General features: G+C 39.5%; 1 protein-coding gene across 1 annotated transcript in view; it reads right to left on the reverse strand.

Annotated features, from left to right (window-relative positions):
- Positions 1-18,142, reverse strand: part of mccc1 (methylcrotonyl-CoA carboxylase subunit) — a 29,372-nt gene extending 11,230 nt beyond the window's left edge. The window contains exons 1-15 of the mRNA XM_020925175.2: positions 18,035-18,142; positions 17,484-17,524; positions 15,179-15,318; positions 13,855-13,950; positions 12,253-12,374; positions 10,588-10,735; positions 7,364-7,485; positions 5,724-5,835; positions 5,557-5,638; positions 3,760-3,887; positions 2,825-3,008; positions 2,090-2,199; positions 1,576-1,792; positions 1,364-1,450; positions 763-812 (exon numbers count right to left, since the gene is read on the reverse strand). Of these exons, the coding sequence (XP_020780834.1) occupies positions 763-812; positions 1,364-1,450; positions 1,576-1,792; positions 2,090-2,199; positions 2,825-3,008; positions 3,760-3,887; positions 5,557-5,638; positions 5,724-5,835; positions 7,364-7,485; positions 10,588-10,735; positions 12,253-12,374; positions 13,855-13,950; positions 15,179-15,318; positions 17,484-17,524; positions 18,035-18,090 (1,695 nt within the window). The 5' untranslated portion in view covers positions 18,091-18,142. The remainder of the gene's footprint in view (positions 1-762; positions 813-1,363; positions 1,451-1,575; positions 1,793-2,089; positions 2,200-2,824; positions 3,009-3,759; positions 3,888-5,556; positions 5,639-5,723; positions 5,836-7,363; positions 7,486-10,587; positions 10,736-12,252; positions 12,375-13,854; positions 13,951-15,178; positions 15,319-17,483; positions 17,525-18,034) is intronic.
- Between the last annotated feature and the right edge of the window lie 2,729 nt (positions 18,143-20,871).

The raw sequence follows: 20,871 nt of genomic DNA on the forward strand, positions 1-20,871 counted from the left end.
AATAAAATTATGAGTGGAATGTTCACGTGTTGACTAATTAGCAGCATTTCTATTTTCATAATTAACAGAGAGAAGCCAATTTTAAGTTGCACTAAGTTGCACCTCCACCCACAACCACATCAGTTGTGGATTGTTTTTGAACACAAAGCTGCACATTTATCTACAGTTTGCACTGAAATCGCCAAAAATAAAAAATTACTTGGAACAATACTACTAAACACTAAACACAATTTAGTAGCAAAAAACTGTATTAAGTGTTTAGTTCCGCTTTAAAAGACACACATGATGCAAAATCAACACTTAAAAGGTGCACTGTGTAACTTTTCTAGTGCAGAGTCCATCACCTGCTGTCTCCGTGGAGATGTTATTGTTATGCCTGGAATGTTCCAGGGTATGACATTAAACACATCTATGTACCATTTATTAATTTTGGGTGTTTTTATTGCTCAAAAATACAATAATTCTCTCTGTGAAAAGGGTTGCCTCTTCACAGATCTGACCTGTAATGTAGCCTATAGTTGTCTCCCTTGAGATGGATTTAGGTTTAATCTCTTCTGTAGAACATTCTAGACAAAACAATAACATCTCCATGAAGACAGATAGGTGACGGACTCTCCAGAAAAGTAGCACAAATGATGAAGCTCCCCAGAAATGCACCAAATGTAATGCTTTCTTTGTAAACCTATTTGGTCACAAAAGTTTCTAACAAGGTTAAAAAGTCTAAATAGCTGCTTTTGCCTTTACATAAGCGATTTCTCTCACCTGCATGGTGTAGCTCCCGTCCTTATTGTAGGTGACCACCACCTCCACCTCTGCAGAGACACAAGTTTAGAGCCTCTCACAGGTTACACACACAGAGGAGTGAGCATTCTAAACCGAGCAGGTGGAGCAGTGACAGCAGCAGCAGATGGAGCACATTTTGGCCTTGATTTGACATTTAAAAGAAAACTGCATAATTTACAGAAGGTCGTTAAAGCAGAAGAGGAGGAGGGGAGAGGTCATTCATTATTCAAACAAAACAGAGGAGAGCCAAGGATCCGTCACTGAACCTGTACAGACCACTGTACCACTGTGGGTTTATCTGAAGACCACATGCACCTGTCCATCAACTCACACGAATCTGACACAGTCAATACTTCATTATTCAGACTATTAGGACCAAATACAAATACAGACACATACATGAAAACTGTACAGACAGGCCTGAGTGCTGGCCACTTGACCACTGCACTGGGGCATCATGTACTCTGATGTTCACAGCTATTCGCCCAAAACAAAAGCCATACACCCACAAAGCCCCTGTCCTGACAGCAAACCTGTGTTCAACCTGTTTTAAACCTGTTTTAAACCCGAGTGGACTCACTCTTATCTCCGAGCTGCAGACTCATGTTTCTGCTCAGCTCCAGGTTCAGTCTGAAGCCGCTGCTGGAGCCGAACGGAGAGAATGGGTCTGGAAAGAAGAGCACTCATATAGCAACTGTGTAGCATAAGATGTATCTATGTCCATGGAGAATGTTCCAGAGTATGGTTTTAACTTTAGTGATGATGTGCCACAGTGTTATTTGAACCTGTTACCATTAGACTGCTGTGTGAATGTGTGAGTTCCACTCTGCTCCTGCAGGACCAGGCCCAGGGCAGCCTGACACAGAGTGTCCCCAGATGGAGCTCTCGGAGTGGGGAACAGGTCGGCGTAGTGCTGGGGGATGAAGCTGGTGCTCACGTTTCCCGCCTCAAACTCTGGGTGAGACGAGAGACTCAGCAAAAAGTCTATGTTTGTGTTTAGGCCCACAATCTGGAAATAGAGGAACAAATAGAAGTAATCAATCAAGTATTAATACTAACTGTCACATGTCAAATTTTACTGCATATTTTGAATATATTGTGATTTAAATGTGACATATAATGCAAACATATCTTTTTAGAGCTTTTACCCACGTTATAATTGTTTCCCCTTCTTATTTGCCCTCTTAAATGTGTCCATTAGGCACATAATGCAGTTCAGAATAAACCCAGTAGCCTCAGAATGATACAGATTTAAAATCATACAGATTTCTCTTTGTAGATTTCAGACTTATGTTGTTTCTCTTACGTTGTATTGTCTTAAACAGTATCTGAGTTTCTTCAGAGCGGCTGATCGGTCCTCTCCCCAAACCACCAGTTTAGCGATCATGGGGTCATAGTGAGCAGACACTTCATCTCCTGTGAAATCAAAAGAAAGAAAAAGAAAGGAAGAGATTTATTATATCAAATACTAAAATCTGTGTTATCCTTATGGACCACCTTGTGATGTCATGTGGTAATACAGGAAATGTTCTATTGCATATTTAAACTTCACTAGAATCACTTGAATGATTTCATCCCTGGAAATTCCAATCTCTCCTGAACTAAAGGTAAAAGGAGCTGTTCACTTGGAAACTACCACTTCATGACATCACAAGATGGAATGGAGCGTTTTGAGCTTATATATATAAACAGATATAAACAGACTAATAATAAAGAGTCAGTCAAATGAGTGTGAATGAAACAAACACAACTCCAGGTCTGAGGTAAGAATATTATAACATGACTTAAAGTTCAAAAAGAATACATTTTGGTTATTCTTCTATTCTTTTTAAATACTAAATGGTCATAAATTTACTCAATCAATAAAGTCGAACCAGACTATTATATGGTGCCATTTTGAGAACTGTTGACTATTCAAAAGATATTATAGATATAGATAGTTTTGAATTGTTAGTTGCTATGGAAACTGAATAAATTTTTCTTCATTCCGAAGCCCATGGATAGAATATTACACTTGAGCTTTATCCTGTGTGCCTCGTACCTTCTCTGACCCCTGTCTCGATGCGTGTGCTCTGGTCCGCGGCAGGTGTCGACAGGTGCAGCAGGGGGCCGGCTCCTGGCAGGAAGTCGTTGTTGGGGTCTTCAGCGTAGATCCTGGCCTCAAACGAGTGTCCCTTTAAGATGATGTCATCCTGAAGCAGAGGGAGACGCTCGCCTGCCGCCACCTACAGACCACAGGAGGAGACATCAGCCTGTGTCCTTGGATGTCCCCTCTCCCCTCAGACGACTGAGGAGCAGACAGGAGCAGACAGGGGCAGACAGGGGCAGACAGGAGCAGACAGGGGCAAAGACTGGGGAGCTTGAGATTTCACTAATTCTGAAAATGGTATCATCATTAAAATAGGAGCATTTGTGAGCTGATATGATGAAGTAAAATGAGTGTTAACCCTGTGACAGCCAATATGAATGTGTGCATTATTTCCTCTAATTGAACACATGCTACACAGAGGTTAAAGTACACACTTTATTGTCCTTGAAAACAAATGCATCCTCTGCATTTGACCCATCCTTCGGTGTCTCTGGGCTAAACCTGTCAGGAGCTCAGAGACTCATCTCAAGATCTAAAGCGAGTCTTGGTCAGGCCTGCCTGGGCTGGAGGATTTGAACTGTTGTGCATGTTTTGGGCTGCATTCCACCAGTTTATGAAATATACAGTACCATATGTAAGAAATTAATATAATAAATTGCTTCTTCTTCATTTGTGTTCCCTTTTCTAATAATTTTTATATTTATTATAACAGATTGTAGCTACTCGAATTTTGTTCATTTGATGTTTTGATCACTTGATGTTGCCACTCACGAGTGTCCTGCATCAAACAGCTTTTGTCCCTCACTACAGTTATTCCAAATGCACTATTGACTTGTGCATAGCCTCTATATTCCTGAAAACCTGCTGTTGTAGTGCCTGGTCCTCACCCGGAGCTGCCACTCCACCAGGTCGGTCCCTGTGATCATCTCTGACACAGGGTGCTCCACCTGCAGCCGAGTGTTCATCTCCATGAAGTAAAAGTTGTGCTGAGCATCCATGATGAACTCCACTGTCCCTGCACAGAGACAGGGGACATACACACATATGAATGTGTTACATTCTGATACACAGGGATGACATTTTAGTCGACAATGTTAAAATATACTTAAGTATAAAAGTAAACAAACTCTTACTTAAATGTTCTATTCTTTTTATGTATGTATTCATTTTTTGTTTTGTTTTATTTTGTAGTCTAACAAACAGGGGAATAGATCTTTTGTCCTCAAGTCCAAGCTTTTACTGTACAAAGTAACCTAGGGCCTAATCCACTGTAATATTAAACATCTTATATTATATTGACGGGCAGCCCTCAGGTTAAGAATGACTTCCATAAACCAAAACAGACTGAAGTTCAGACTTCAATATCTAATATAATATAAGACAATGTAATGTCTAATATGAATATCCAATGTCTAATATCTAACATGAATGTCTAATATACTGGTGAAACTTTTCTCAAATTCTCCATTGAAATTAAAGGTAATTCCATTAACACCACTAACATATGATATAAAGATATAAAGTAGGCACATCTGTGTCAAATGGTCAATGTTCATTTGACCTGAGATAAGAGATTTTTATGTGACCAAACCATCTTGTCAAAGCCTGATCTTGTCAGATCTCAGAAGCTCATCAGGGCCGCACCTGGTTAGTACTTGGATGGGAGAACGCTGGGAAAATCAGGAGCCACAGGGGGGCGCCAGTTGCAAAAACTGTTATTGTGTCCTTAGGCAAGACACTTCGTCCACATTACCTAGTATAAAAATGGTGTGTGCAGGAGTGGTGGTGGTGATGGCACAGCCCCGCTTCTGTCAGTCTGCCCTAGGGCAGCTGTGGCTACAACAGTAGCTCACACCACTGAGTGTGGAGTGAATGAATAACGACATGTAAAGTATCTGAGAAAAGCACTACAGTATATAAAACTGATGCATTATTATTACTGCTATATTTCTATATTTAATTTCTACTAGAACGCAAACATTTATGTAATTATACCTTATTTGACCAGCAACTTGTTATTTTTGCTATATTTATGTTTTGGCTCTTTGGTGTGGCATAGACATAGACACAAACTAACATTACTGTTCCACAAGGGAAATTATTTGGACACAGTCGCTCACACATCAATATAATATGATCATAAAGAGCAAATATATAATAAATTCAAAATGAGTAGCAATAGCAAGAGACTGGTTTAAAATAAGGCAAAATTATTTAAATGTATATGTACAAGTCAGAATAAAAAATCAATGTGAGGATTGCTGAGAAAAGTTGACTGTTTATTTAAATGACAACTGACCATTCGCTCTGTATACCAGTTTGTTTTGTTATATTCTCTTATAAAACAATATGAATGAAACAATGAAATACAAGTAAAAAATAAAAGTAAAAAAATGAAATATAGTAATACAAATACATCTCAGCTACACACTACAAGAAGTTGTAAGGAGAAGTAGATTGACTTGTGTAAAATGTTCAGTGTTCATGTGCACCAACAAGTCACACTGCACTGATTCTCTGTAGGCTTTAAAACAGTTTTTTGGTCCGTGTAGAATTTATTTGCTGTGAGATTGGTAGCTCCATGCAACATAATAAAACCTGAATGAGGATGGCGGCACCCACAGCAGGAGCTCCTTTAAATCTCTGAGTCTGTCATGTAAATAAAGATGTTATTTCCTTCTCACCTGCTCCCACGTAGTCCACAGCTTTTGCTGCTCGAACAGCTGCTTCTCCGAGTCTCCTCCGGACCTCAGCGCTGATGCCAGGCTGAAAATCAAAAACAAACACAAACACTTCAGTAAAAAATAAACCGTTCCACCTTGATCTTATCTTGCATAAAATAAATACTTACCCCAGGAGCTTCCTCTATGATTTTCTGGTGTCGTCTCTGAACGCTGCAGTCTCGTTCAAACAGATACACTGCGTTACCGTGCATGTCCCCAAACACCTGCACCTCCACATGTCTGCAACAGGAAAGAGGATGAAGTGCAGGGATTAAGGCAAGAGATGGACAAAATACCTCACTTTTTTAATCAACAAAATTCTAGAAAATAATCCAGATATGACATTCCCAGTTTGTCATCTCTGATGCACTTCAAAATGTGTGGAAACTCCAAACTACCATATTTTTTGGGCTATAAGTTTCACTTTTTTTCATGGTTTGGGTGTTTCCTGTGACTTATACTCCAGTGCGACTTATATATTAATTAAAATGTTCACAGTGACAGAGGTGAGAGGCTCTAGTCTTGTGTGTCAGTATCTGCTGGTCCTGTTCCTCCTGTACCACTGTCACTTCACTCTACTGCACATGTCTCCTGTGTGTCAGTCAATCGCACCATTACTTCTGTAACACTGAAAATTTTACATTTAAGTGAATTCAGTGACAACCAAAACCATCCTGTCGGGATTCAGAGAGGCCTGAATAATTCTAACTGGAACTGATGCCGAGTCTGACGACAGCGACACAGAAGAGGAAATGGCGCTCCGTTTACCTCTGGAGGTCGTAGAGTTGTTCAGAAGTGACACAGAAGATGAAGAATTGAATGGATTTAGTGATATGGAGTAAGATGGAGAGTTTGGTAAACTTGTTCTGTTCTGTTTTTTATGTTTCTGTTATGTTTCTGTTGTTTGTGTTATAGTTATCTGAAGAACTGTTCACATGTGACGTTAACAATCTGTTGTTCTCTGTTCTGTTGTTTTTACTAGAACTCCACTTTCAAGATTAAATGTTGGTTCCTGGTCTCTGATTTTCTAAAATAAATTTCAAAAAGTGCGACATGTTTTTTCTTCTTCATTATGCATTTTTTGGCTGGTGTGATTTATACTCCGGAGTGACTTATAGTCCAGACAATATGGTAACTGAAGAATAAAGCAGTAAAGCTAAAATGGTTGGTGGCTGCAAGACTATACACTCAACAAAAACACACACACACACAAAACTGCCATTATATCTAGGGATCTCCAAAGCTGAAAATGCTCTGTTCCACCTTGTGATGTCATGTAGTGGAAGTTATATATCACATTTTAATTGAACTGATTGAATATATTCTCAGTCAGTAAAATTGTGTGGTTTGAAGCAGAGCTCAGACTTTGGATAAATAAATTGTACTGTTTTGTGTATTATATATATTACACAGAGTATTACATTAATATAAAATCAAGCAACCAAAGGGAGGGGGAAAACGTCATTTATGTATTTATTTATATTTTTATTTTGTATTATTATTATTTACCATTCATTTATTTTCTGTCATATTACCCAGTCCTGATTTTGTATTAAAGAAACTGAATTTGATTGATTGTGATATTGGTAGCTATATCTCAGCTTTCCTTAATAAAAAAAAAAATGCAGATTGACATCAGCAAAAATCTGATGTTGGCTACAAAAGACACTATATCAGCTAAAAAAAAAAAAAAGAGTGAGCAGTGTCTAAAGCTAAAACAGAGGCGACAGAGTAAATTAGATGGAGCTTAGTAAATTAGGTAAAGTACCTGGGATCTTCTACAAACTTCTCCACCAGCATTACGTCATCATTGAAAGACTTCCTGGCTTCTCGTCTCGCAGATTCTAACTGCTCCAAGAAATCCTTTTCCGACCGGGCAATACGCATCCCCTGTACACAGACAAAAATATGTTTAGAAGTAAGAAATAAATCATGGAACATTTCACTTAAAGGCGCTGTACCTCATTTTTTCTATCTTAAAAACGTGAAAAACAGAACTAGTTTGCAGTGGTCCAAAGTTATTCCTCATTTACCGTATGAGATCAGGGTATCCCAATTATTGTCCATGATGAGTTTATAAGAACAACTTGCATGCTAACTGTGCATTTCCTGATTATCGGACAATAAAATGCTTTCAAAATAGATGCAGACAGTACACAGTTGTATATGTACTGGGGACATTTTTGTTCAAATACAGGGGAAAAAAAATCAGGTACATGACCTTTAAAGCTGCATTCATTGCATGTGTAACTTTTGTGTTGGAGGGTCCATCAAATGCTCTTCTCCATGGAGATGTTATTGCTTTGTCTGGAATGTTTCACAGTATGGCATTAAACCTTTCTATCTTCATGAAGATCAAACCAGAGCAAATTACAGGTCAGATCTGTGGAGAGGCGACTCCGCTCAGTCAGAAAGCCTGTTTTTCTAATTACCGTAATTTCTGGACTATTGAGTCCACCTGAATATAAGCCGCTTCAACAAAATAAAAAATAAATAAATAAAAAAATTGTACATATATAAGCCGCACTTGTCTATAAGCCGCAGGTGTCTACGTCTTCAAGAATGTTTTCAAGTTGGGGCTATCTGCTTTTATTGCCTGTGAAAGCTTTTGTCGTCTTTCAGCTTTGAGTTAGTTCTTCACGCTGCCAGTGCCAACATCTCACCATCAATTCACTGATGTCGAGCTCATGTGCAGCAGCTCTGTTTCCTTCTTCCACAGCCACATCAATTGCTGTTAACTTAAAAGCTGCATCACCTGCATTTCTTTGTGTGTTTTCAATGAGGGTGTGTGCATGAAGTGCAACATATCTATTCAAACACAATCAAATTAGCATCTTCCTCAGAGCATCATCTTTCCCACCTGTCTGCACCGCCCCTGAAGGCCTTACCCATAAAAATCTATAGAGGGATTATCAGACATCACTTCACGCTCTACTGCACATGTCTCCTGCAGAAAGAGTCTCTGTCCTGTCTGTGTCATGTCAGTGTCTTGTACAATTTTAGCAGATTTCAGAGTCTCTCGGGGGGCGGGGCTAGGTGTGTTGATCAAGTATGAGTGGATGTCAGGTTACTGAAGTTTGAGATATTTCTTCTCGTCATTTACACAACTCACCTACTTTAACATATATGGGTCATTAAGCCGTATCCCACTCACTAATGTTCATTTAGCATCAGAACTTATTTTATCATCGATGCCACTTCAGGTTAACCACATAGACAGCGACCGTTTCTGCACTCAGTATTTAAGAGAAGTAGAAAGCGGGTTACTGTAGCTGGTATATTCCGATAGTAACCAGGATACTGTAGCATGTAAACGCAGTATCCCGGTTACTGCAACAAAGTTGAGTGTGCATTAGGGATGGGCATGATTAATCGATTAATCGATAATTGATCATTAAGAATTTCATCGATTACGTTAATTTTAATCAACAAACCGAATGTAGGTTGCTGTGCGTAGCGTGACCAAACAGGGGTCCGTACATGTGTCTCTCTGCACTCAGAAGGAGCGAGCAAACACAAACAGTAGGTCAGCCTGCAGCGTGCCGAAGCACAAATGTGTATTTAACGATGATTTGTACAAGAAATTCCACGCTTTCTGTTGCGTTCGGGACAAGTGGGAGTCCATGTGCACAGTGAACAAAGCAGCACATATGTTTCGGTGTCCAGTGGGAAAAAGTTTTACCAGGTGAGAGTCGCACAATGTCGATGACGAGTCCCAACCTCCCACCCCCCATACAGTGTCCTGGTTTTGACAAACGCAAATCTGGTCACACTAACCTGTATTCCACTGAGTCATGTCTTTTAATCCGACAGAAATTGACCGCATCAGCGACACAAGAGCTGTAGTTTTATCTTCGCTTAGTTTATGCAAATTAGCGATGTGGTTTTAAGTTTAGTTTCTGTGAGAGTTGCACAAAACTGAATTAAACACATTATAATGTCAAACGGGCTGATGTGGCTCTAGAGTCGTTACGGTTTATATGTCATAAAGTTGAATTTATTTATGCAGATTAGTAGTGCAGATAGTAATAATAATGATGATCATTTTAATATAAAAACGTTAATGATTAATCGATAATCGATCGTTAATTCTTCCGACGATCGATTAAGAAAATTTCATCAAATGCGCATCCCTAGTGTGCATGCGTCCAAAAGACACTTTCCAGTCTTTTCACCACAACAGTAGCGACATAAATACATTGACCAACATAAATAAAGTGACCACACGAGTGAAATGACTGTAAAATTAAGAGCTGCACTAAACCTGCACATGTACAGTCTGCACTCGTATGCACTCGTGTGATCGCTGAAAAGCTAAAACATGAACTATCTCCTATACGATATATGCACAGAACAGACTCACCATCATCAGCACCTCTTCTGTCACAAAAAGAAAAAACATAATCCACTGTCATGTCATTTAGGCCGAAAGAAGCTGATCGCATCAGCGGCACAAGGAGCAGCTGTTTTTATCACCGCTAACAGTTTATGCTAATTAGCCATGCGGTCTTAAGTTTTGTTTCTGTAAAACGTAAACAAATGTGATCAAAGCTGAATTATATTATTAAACGGGCTGATGTGGCTCTACAGTGGTTATGGTTTATGTGTTGTAAAGTTGAGTTTATTTATGCAGACGATTTTTATGAAGAATCTGTTGGGTTTGATCTGCACAGTGGATTGTGGGAGATCTCACAGCTCCTCACCGCTGGTTAAACCTCCCGAGCTTCTGCACTAAAGGAGCTCATGGTTTGTATTTTTCCTGGTTTATGAAATTGATTTAAGTTAATTTTTTCACTTGCACATTTGTAAGATTATGTCAAGAAACCGGGACACTCCATTTGATCATGTATACACGAATATGAGTATCCGGTTTCTCAGTGTGCATGTAAACGCAGTAACCCAAATACTGACATAACTGGGATGTGGCTAATAACCAGAATACTGTGCATGTGATGTGCATGTATACGCACTCACTGACATATCCCTCCTCACCTTCCCGCCTCCTCCTCTCACAGCTTTGATCATTACAGGATATCCGATCTGAGCCGCCTCTGCCTGCAGCCTCTCGTTTGATTGGTCGTCTCCATGGTAACCACCGATGATTGGCACCCCGGCAGCCGACATGATGTGCTTGGATGTGCTGAGGAAGAAGAGAAAAATAGCTGTTTTAAGTGATTTGGTGCACAACTGCGTAACATTTCTGATGGCAGGCACATCAGTGGCTGGTCTCCATGGAGATACAAGCGTTTAAGACATACTTCTAGGTACCAATAACATCTCCGTGGAGACAAGCCAAATTAGTGAGGTCTGTGGAGAATCAAGTGGAAAATAACTTTCTTTAGGCATCCCACAGTTTTAAAGCTAGTAACATTTCTGGCAGCACATCATCTGCTTGTCTTTGTGGAAATACACGAGTTAAAGCTACATTTCAGTAAGGACTGGGATTATATCAGAAGAGACCCGACAAATATTGAGAAATATTTTAGTGATCTACTTGAAAACTCTGGCGTATTGAAAAAGCAAGTGAGCAAGATTTACCAAAATTTGTTAATGGACATGTTTGATAATACAAATCATATAAAACAACAATGGGAAATGGAAATGAATGTGACTTTGGATGATGATACCTGGGAGAGTGTTTGTTCTGACTGTCATAAAGGGGTAGGAAGTCAGATTTGGAAGGAGTTTGACTGGAAGGTCAGATTAAGATATTTTAGAACCCCGCTCAAAACTTTTATTTCAAAATGTAGTGTTAGTGATAAATGTTGGAGAAAGTGTGGACTTGTGGGCCACCAGACTCACATATTTTGGGACTGTCCCAATATAAAAAGTTTCTGGATTAATGTTAAAGATGTTCTACAAAATATATTGGCTGCTGAGGGACCCAAAGATATTTCTGCTTGATATATTCCCTGATGGTCTCTCTCATGATCAGTGCTTTCTGCTGCATCTTCTTCTGATGACTGCAAGGAAAATGATCACTAGTGGATATCAAAAATCAGACAAGTTTATAAAATGGAACTGTTAACGGCTCAACTACAGCTCAAGGAGCCAACTTTTGAAAAGAAATAGATCCCAATTATTTGCTTTTTCAAATAAGATACGTATGCCCTAATATAAAAAAAAAAAAAGCTGTATTTCGGAACATCCTAGGTAAAGCAATAACATCTCCATGGAGATAAGCCAAGTTAGTCAGGTGTCTGGAGATGCAAGCCCACTCATGTTTTTGTAAAGTATTTTTGAGCACTAATGAAGTAAATAATTTGTTTGGTTTTATTTTGGTTTATTCATTGGCTGAAATGTTCCTCGGTGGTAGCCACGCTGGCGCCTCCTAGTGCCTCCTCTCAATTTCATTTCTCTCCAGCGAATATGTCAGAACCATATATTCACTGTTGTCAACGTTTCCCGAGATCGAGGATTTAAAGCCGGAATAAAGAAAATGGGATTTGGGAAAAGCTTAATGTGACATACGTGACTACCAAATAGCAGTGATTGGTTAAATGACAAAAAGAGTACCCGCCTACTGTCGAGCGAACAAATTCCAACACTGCGAGGTCAGAAGGTTTCTACGAAGTGAAATGAAGTGAAACCTGCTGATGAATCAGGCTACCTCAGTGGAGCTTTAACCCAAACTAATTCAAATCCATGCTCACATACCTTTTAATGCCCATGTCTCTGATGGCAGAAGATGGAGGTCCAATGAAGATGATGCCTGCTTCTTTACACGCTTCTGCAAACTCTGTGTTCTCTGAGAGGAAACCATATCCAGGGTGCACTGCCTATAAAGAAACACAGCAAGATAATCAATGCAACGTACCAAGTTAAAATTAACTTTAATTTTGATTCAAAATAAAACTACTACTACTACAATTCCGATTTACCGTTTGATTGTCAATACTAGAATTTGGGCATGGTTAATGTTGTAACGCACTGCTCAGTTAGGGAGTAATAGAAGTAAAAATCACCAAGACTTCAGAGATAATTAAAATTATACCTTATTATTTGATTTAAAAGATATTTTAAAAGTTCTGAATTTTAACTATATCATTCAAGCACTGTTTATTTATTCACAAGATAGCACTTTTTGCATTACATTTAGATTGCATCCTTAAAACGTAAAGACAGGTAATGCCATCCAAGATTAAGTGGTGAACAAAGTTAAGTTTTAAATCAAGAGACATGTTACCATTAAATATTGATGAATGAAACTGAATACCGCTACGTTGAAAATCTCACAAGATATTCTAGAAAATCAACTTTGCATTTGCATTGAAGTGTTGTTCTTGTTGTAACCACACAATCTTTCATCACCGTCTTCTAATTTAGTCCCAGGAATTCTGCAGCTCCTATGGGGTCTGTCCATGCAGATCCCACATGGAGACCGGCTGGTGTTCGCTTTGCAGGGCAGGTGAACAGGTGCTGTGTTGTATGAGGTGTTTGGTCACACTCTGGACAAGTGTTAGTGATTGTTCATGTCAATCCGACTGAGGTATGAGTTCAAGAGTCAACTGTATCCTGAGCACAGCTGACCCAGAGTGCACCTGGTGTCTCTGGGCAGCTGCAGTTCTACAGTGTCACTTTTGGGACAGGATCACCTGGGTGTTGAGTCCAGACAGAGGGGTACAGGCTGAAGCGGCTTGTGCTGCCATATGTAGGCGTATAAGGTGAACCCCACTTCTGTAACTGTCCTCATTGATGTTGGTGTTGTCAATGCCTATGATTTCTTTGACCTGCTCTCTGAACAGGGTGCTCAATGTCTCTCTGATGTTGTGGTTTCTGTCCGAGGAGTGGGAGATGGAAGTATTCAGCTCTGGAGTCTGCAGTCTTAGGAGGAGTTATGGTCTCTTACTTTCATAACATCCATTTCATGGTGGAGATGGTCAGTCGGGGTCATGTGTAGACAATCTGTTATTGTCCTAAGGGCAGCATTTTGTTTAATTTGGAGGTGCCCCCAGTTAATGTGGGACAAGTTTGGAGTCCAGACAGGTGCTGCGTAATCGAGCACTGGCACCGATGGATTTGTAGGTTGCGAGGAGCACCTCCCTTGAGCATGTCCATGTGGAACCAGCAAGCTTTTTTAGGATGTTGTTTCGCTCACCAAATTTAGTCGCACTGTTTTTACAGTGTTTTGAAAATGTCAAAGATTGGTCAACAGTCACACCTAAAACTTTGACTTACCTGAGCTGTGGGTATATCTTTATTGGCTATAGTCATCGGTTGAAGGGTTTGCGTTTTGGTACATGTTAAAGGAGTACTCACATGTGACCCAGACTTCTTGGCGACCTCCAAAACCTTCTCCATGGAAAGATAACTCTGCTGAGACGCCGCAGGTCCAATGTGATACGCTTCATCTGCCTAAAATTACAAAACATCATAATGTCTGTCAAATACCTTCAGTCATTAACCTGTTTCAAAGGCGCAGTACCTGACTTTTACCTTCTTTAAAACACAAAAAACAGAACTAGTTCATTTGAAACAGTTTGCAGTGGTTCAAAGTTATTCCTCCTTATGCATTTTGAGCATCTTTATTCACCGCACCAAGTTCATAAGTGCTTTTCACAACTTTTAGAGACAAGATATGGCCTCACAGTAGAGCTAACAACAACTAACATGTTAACCATGCACTTCCTGATTCTCAGACACTTTATAATTAGATACAAAGAGAATACAACTAGGGATGGGCATTCGATGAAATTTTCTTAATCGATCGTCGGAAGAATTAACGATCGATTATCGATTAATCATTAACGTTTTTATATTAAAATGATCATCATTATTATTACTATCTGCTCTACTAATCTGCATAAATAAATTCAACTTTATGACATATAAACCGTAACGACTCTAGAGCCACATCAATCCGTTTTAGATTATATTCTGTTTAATTCAGTTTTGCGGAACTCTCACAGAAACGAAACTTAAAACCACATCGCTAATTTGCATAAACTCAGCGAAGATAAAACTACAGCTTTTGTGTCGCTGATGCGGTCAATTTCTGTAGGATTAAAAGACATGATTCAGTGGAATACAGGTTAGTGTGACCAGATTTGCGCTTGTCAAAACCAGGACACCGTACGGGGGAGGGGGGTGGGGACTCGTCATCGACATTGCGCGACTCTCACCTGGCAAAGCTTTTTCCCACTGGACACCGAAACATATGTTCCTGCTTTATACACTGTGTACATGGCCTCACACTTGTCCCGAACGCAACGGAAAGCGTGGAATTTCTTGTATAAGTCATCGTTAAATACACATTTGTGCTTCGGTACGCTGCAGACTGACCGACTGTTTGTGTTTGCTCGCTCCTTCTGAGTGCAGAGACACATGTACACACCTGTTTGGTCACGCTACGCACAACAACCTACATTCGATTTGTCGATTAAAATTAACGTAATCGATGAAATTCTTAATAATCAATTATCGATTAATCGATTAATCATGCCCATCCCTAAATACAACGTTTTCATTTTGACCTCAAGAGCGGCTTATACAATATATCTGTACTGGCGCAAGACGAAGTGTGCTCAAATATATGGGGGAAAAAAATCCTCTACAGCCACTTTAAATGCTCAGTCCTCCTCACCATGGCAACGTGCATGGAGTGTCTGTCTGCGTCGCTATAAACTGCCACAGAGCGGACGCCCATCTTTTTAGCTGTTCTCATCACACGACACGCGATCTCTCCTCTGTTTGCGATCAGGACCTTCTCTATCCTCGCCACACCTGTAAAACACAAAGAAAAAACACAATGGAAAAGTACATAAAGAGTCAGATGTCATTGTTCTGCCTGAAATGTTCCACAGTATGACATTAAACAGCTCTACCTCACATCTATTAAATTACAAGTGATTTTATAGCTCAAAAATACATATAAAAACAGGCATTCTGACTGTGAGCGGGGTCGCCTTTCGACAGATCTGACATGTAACTTGGTCTGGTTTGGTCTCCATGAAGATAGAAATGTTTAATGCCATACTGTGAAACATTCCAGACAAAGCAATAACACCTCCATGGAGACCAGAGACCAGAAAAGTGACACAATGCACCTTTAAGAACATTTTAACCACAGTGTATTTATTTAGCCTCATTTTAAATAAACTAATTGTTGGGAAATGCCAGTACATGTATTATTATTATGATTTTATTTATTTGTATTATTAAAAATACATTGTGTAACTTTTCTGGTGGAGGGTCCATCAAATGCTTTTCTCCATAACAAATGTAATGTAGAGCTGTTTAATGTCATACTGTGGAACATTCTAAGAGCAATGACATATCCATAGAAACAAGCAGGTTACGCAATGCACCCACTTTCACATAGAGAATTTTGAATTACTTGAACATATTTACCTAAGCATTTTTTGTCTTATTTTAGTAATTATTTCTCAAATTCATTTAATTAAGTATGTGGAACATGACTACATCTACTTAAAAACACATGTAACACTATGTCACTTTTCTAGTGGAGGGTCTGCCACCTGCTTGTCTGCATGAAGATGTTATTGCTGCCTGAAATGTTCCACTTTGCCATGGAAACAAGCAGATGACACCAACAGACCAAGTTACAGGTCAGATCAGTGGAAAGATGAAATAAAATTAAAAACCTGGGATTGAATAAATGGTAGTTTGTAATACTCTACACTGGAACATTAAAGAAAAAGCAATGATTTGTCCATGGTAACCCACCTCCCACCTGAAAAGTAGCATAATCCATATTTGACGGTACACTGTGTAACTTTTCTTGTAACTTGGAATTTTTCACAATATGGCATTAAACCTTTCTATCTTCATGGAGACCAAGCCACAGGTCAGATCTGTGGAGAGGCGACCCCACTCACAGTCAGAATGCCTGTTCTGACAATACCTTAGACTTAGACAAATTTTATTGATCTACAAGGGAAAATATTTGGACACAGTAGCTCACACATCACAATATAATACAATAAAGAGAAAATACATAAGAGGTAATAATAAATTCTAAATAAGTAGCAAAAAGGGTAGCAAGAGACAGGTGTCAAATAAGACATCATTATGTTAATGTAAACGTACAAGTCAAAATAAAATTAAAAACAATTAATAAAATATAAAATCTCAGCTATATACAAGAGGTCATAAGAAAAAAACTGTGTAAAAATTATATGATATAATATGATATGAAATAATCCCCTGTAATTGAATAAATGTAAAGTAGAGCTGTTTAATGTCACACTGTGGAACATTCCAGGCAGAGCAATGACATATCCATAGAAACAAGCAGGTGACAGATCCCAAACTGCAAAGTTACATGCTGCACCTTCATAATTGTGAAAGTTCAAAATAATAATTAATAAATATATATAATAATAATATTATAATAAATATACCATCTTAATCATTTGAATACTACCACTTTCACAGATCAATTTTTGCAGGATAAAAAGGGTGCGTTCTCACTTGGTCCTGGCTTGAAATCATTTTAGTCTTGATGTTACAGTTTTATAGTTTTTTTTAGAGAAAGAAAACTTTTTATGCTACACATTTGACATTTCCACTGTTTTGATGATTAAAATGTTTGTGTTTCATATCAACTTTGCACAAGAAGTATCACATTTAGTATCACAGCCATGCCATTTTTTTATTGAACCGTATTGAATCGATCTGAAATATACTGAATCGAATGGAATCGAAAGCTCACTGTATTGAGATGCGTATCATATCGTGGCCTATGTATCGAGGTAGGTGTTGTCTTGGAAACTTGTTAATGATACCCAACCACAATGTTGACTTGGATTGGTCCTGGTCCAAGATTAGTTTGAGATTTAGTCCCAGTTTAGTCTCAGTTTTCAGGTGGTTGCTGTGCACGTATGAATGTATCCATAGAGCTGTGAGTTTAGGTGAAGAGATCTCACCTGAAGCCAGCCTGACGCCTCTTTTGGTCCATGACAGTTTCCTGAAGAGAGTCACACAGTTTACATGTCAGCCTGCCATGTTTATGAAGGACAGAGGGGCTAAGGCAACAACAACTGCACAAATCTGCTCATTTAGAACGTAAAGTTATCATTATACAGGAAAATTCACTGCAGGATCTGTAGCATTAATGTGTGTGGCAAAATGACTTAAAATGATGCATAGTTAAAGTAGTAAGTAGTTATAATAATAAATAATTAGGGAGATATGCTACCTTTACTTAACCTTGCACAGCTCAAGTCAGTATTAGCTTCTATAATCGTACATTTCAAAGCACTAAATAAACATAAACACATGCACACTTCATATAAACATGTATTTAATGTAACCAAACATTTTATAAAGACCATTCTGAGCTGAAACTGTCATTCACATTGATAGCTTAGCACGGTGCTAACATGCAGGTGTCGTTTAAAAGCGGTCTGCATGACAGAAAAACAGAGTTCTTATTCACAAATTAGAATGCATATGTTAAGGCTTTGATTGCACTCACTGTGTAAATATTCTGAAGCCTTGTAGCGTGGGGAAGCTGAGGATAACAGCTGCCATAGTGAGCAGCTCCGAGCTCTGTGATGCTAAAGGACTAGCTTCAATCCGGGCATTCCGCTAGGGGCGGGGTTTATGGACTACGTCACAGACTTTTTGTAAGAAAAAAAGAAAGAAGGCCAATCTTTTCTTTACATGCTAATAATACAACAATTTATGCATCATAAAATTATACCGTGATGGAAATTTAAGATTATTTATGTTGCTAATAAAATATTTCTGTCGTAAAACCGGTAATTGATTAATGTGGCGTTATTGCCATCTAGTGGTGAGTGTGTGAATGTGCAGCACATTGATAATTCCACATGTGCAACAGAGGACACAGTTAAACCATGTTTACTTTGTAAAAACAAAATAACTCAACAGTGTCTGGATCCACTGATCTGTGTCTCTGGACCCATCCACTGTTTGTCCAGTGAGAGGACTGTCCTTCTGGTGTGAGGAAGAACAAAGGCTCATAATAATATAATAAATCATTTAATCCAGTAAAAATAGCTCCACACAGTGGTGGCATTACATAAGAACCAACTTGATTCTTGCCAGTTAAAGTCACACTATGTAACTTTACTGGTAAAGAGTTCATTACCTGCTCATCTCCATGGAGATGTCGTTGCTTTGCAAAGAAGAACTTCTATCTGTCTCTATGGACCCTGACAGGGCAACTAGGTCAAATTACAAGTCATATCTGAGGAAAGGCGAGCCCATTCAACATTTCAAGTTACAGTGCACCTTTAAAAAGGCAATGAGCCATAAGTTTTAATGTCTCTAATATCTCTAATATATACATCTGAATAATATTAACATTTGTGCATTTGGATATGGTTTTCGAAAATAATAACAGGATTCTTTGAACATGTGTAAAATGACACATTTTTATTCATTTCTGTTCAAGATAATATAAACTTCATACAATGCAAAATTATTCACATTTTATTTGACAAAGATCATGATGTAAACAGTGCGATTTTGACTCTAAGTGTAGTTAATTCAGCATGATTCTATAAAACAATCACAAATCATCCATTTGAAAACAGCTCAACCAGGGCTGCTTTTACAGCGAGCTATTATAAAGAATAATAATAACATACAAACTATGCAAAAATAGCCAATACAAATAGTAACAGTTTAACCTTTAAACAGCCTGCATGTTTGGGGGGTAATTATACCATCCATTCAATAGGGATTCAAAATTAAATGTAGTGTGACCAGATCTTTTAAATAAAGAACTGGGACACACTTCGGATGGTAAAAGTAAAACTCCAGGTATGTTTTTGATAAGGAGACAACATTATATAACAGATCAGAAAACAGCGTAATAGGAGCACTTTAAAATGAATCCCTGTTAGTATAGGAAAGCAGGAGTGGTTGTGATTCTTGTGAGGTCCAGGCTCTCAGCGTGTTGTCCGGAAGTAAACCAAAGACGCCACTAACGCCATGGCTGCGCCGATGGCTACTATACACCAAGGAAATAAGCGCCGTATAACCACCAACTGCAACACACACACAAAAATATGATAATAACAATAATATGATATAAGTTCTAAAGGGCCTATATTGCACTATTTTTGATCTATGTTAGCAACACATTTAAAAGTAAATTAAAATTATTGTATGTTTCCAACCAAAAATGCTCTCACTGAAAATGTATTAATGCTGTATATTTCTTATCTATAACTAAGGTGTCTTGTCTGTTTTTATGCATGTAGTTTATAGTTTTGTCTATGGACAGGTGTTAAAAACCAGCATTTAAGCGAAAACACTCAAAGCAGTGCATCTGGCTCATCTAATGTGAATATGATGTTCTTAATAAACAGAAATAAAATAATAATAATAATAATAATAATAATTTTTGATCCTGAAGAAAATTTAAGTTTTGCTGCAGCAACATTTCCACTGTGCATCTCAGTGTCCTTTGTGTTTCAGTCAAAGGTCTGAGAGCAGTTTAACAGGAGGACTGGTCAGGGAGGGTCAGCAGATCTGTGTCAGGGCAGTTTGAGGAGAGGAAGAGCCAAAAGTGTCTCTCCTCTGAGTCCTGCAGCACCACAGCAGCCTCAGGGGGGCACCAGGTGAACACAACAGGAAAGGCCTCACTCAGATTCCACTCTGTGTTTCTCTAACTTCTTTTTTTTAAAGACAAGTGTATTTACCTTGTTGACATGTTCCCCTCCTTGAACCGTCACCTTATCGTGGTGGAGGGGTTTGAGTGCCCGAATGATCCCGGGAGCTATGTTGTCGGGGGCTTCATGCCCCTGGTAGGGTCACCCAAGGCAAACAGGTCCGGGGGACGGGTCAGACGAAGAACGGTTCAGAAGCCCCTATGATGAGTGTACGAGCAAGGCCAGTTACGTCGCCCGGATTGGCGTCACCGGGCCTCACCCTGGAGCCAGGCCTGGGGTGGGTGCTCGCCAGCGAGCGCCTGGTGGCCGAGCCTCCCCCCACGGGGCTCGGCCGGGCTCAGCCCGAAGGAGCGACGTGGGGCCGTCCTCACGTGGGCCCACCACCCGCAGGAGGATCCATATGGGGCCGGTGCAGAGAGATCTGGGCAGCAGTCGACGGCGGGGGCCTCGGCGACCGGATCTCCGGACATGGAGACTAGCTCTGGGGACATGGAATGTCACCTCGCTGGGGGGTAAGGAGCCTGAGCTTGTGCGGGAGGTTGAGCGTTACCGACTAGATATAGTCGGCCTCACCTCCACGCACAGTTTGGGCTCTGGAACCCAACTCCTTGAGAGGGGCTGGACTCTCCATTTCTCTGGCGTTGGCCGCGGGGAGCGGCGGCGGGCT

This window comes from Boleophthalmus pectinirostris, unplaced genomic scaffold, assembly GCF_026225935.1.
Source record: "Boleophthalmus pectinirostris isolate CB_2022bp ecotype Guang Dong unplaced genomic scaffold, ASM2622593v1 HiC_scaffold_7, whole genome shotgun sequence".
NCBI classification, from domain to species: domain Eukaryota; kingdom Metazoa; phylum Chordata; class Actinopteri; order Gobiiformes; family Gobiidae; genus Boleophthalmus; species Boleophthalmus pectinirostris.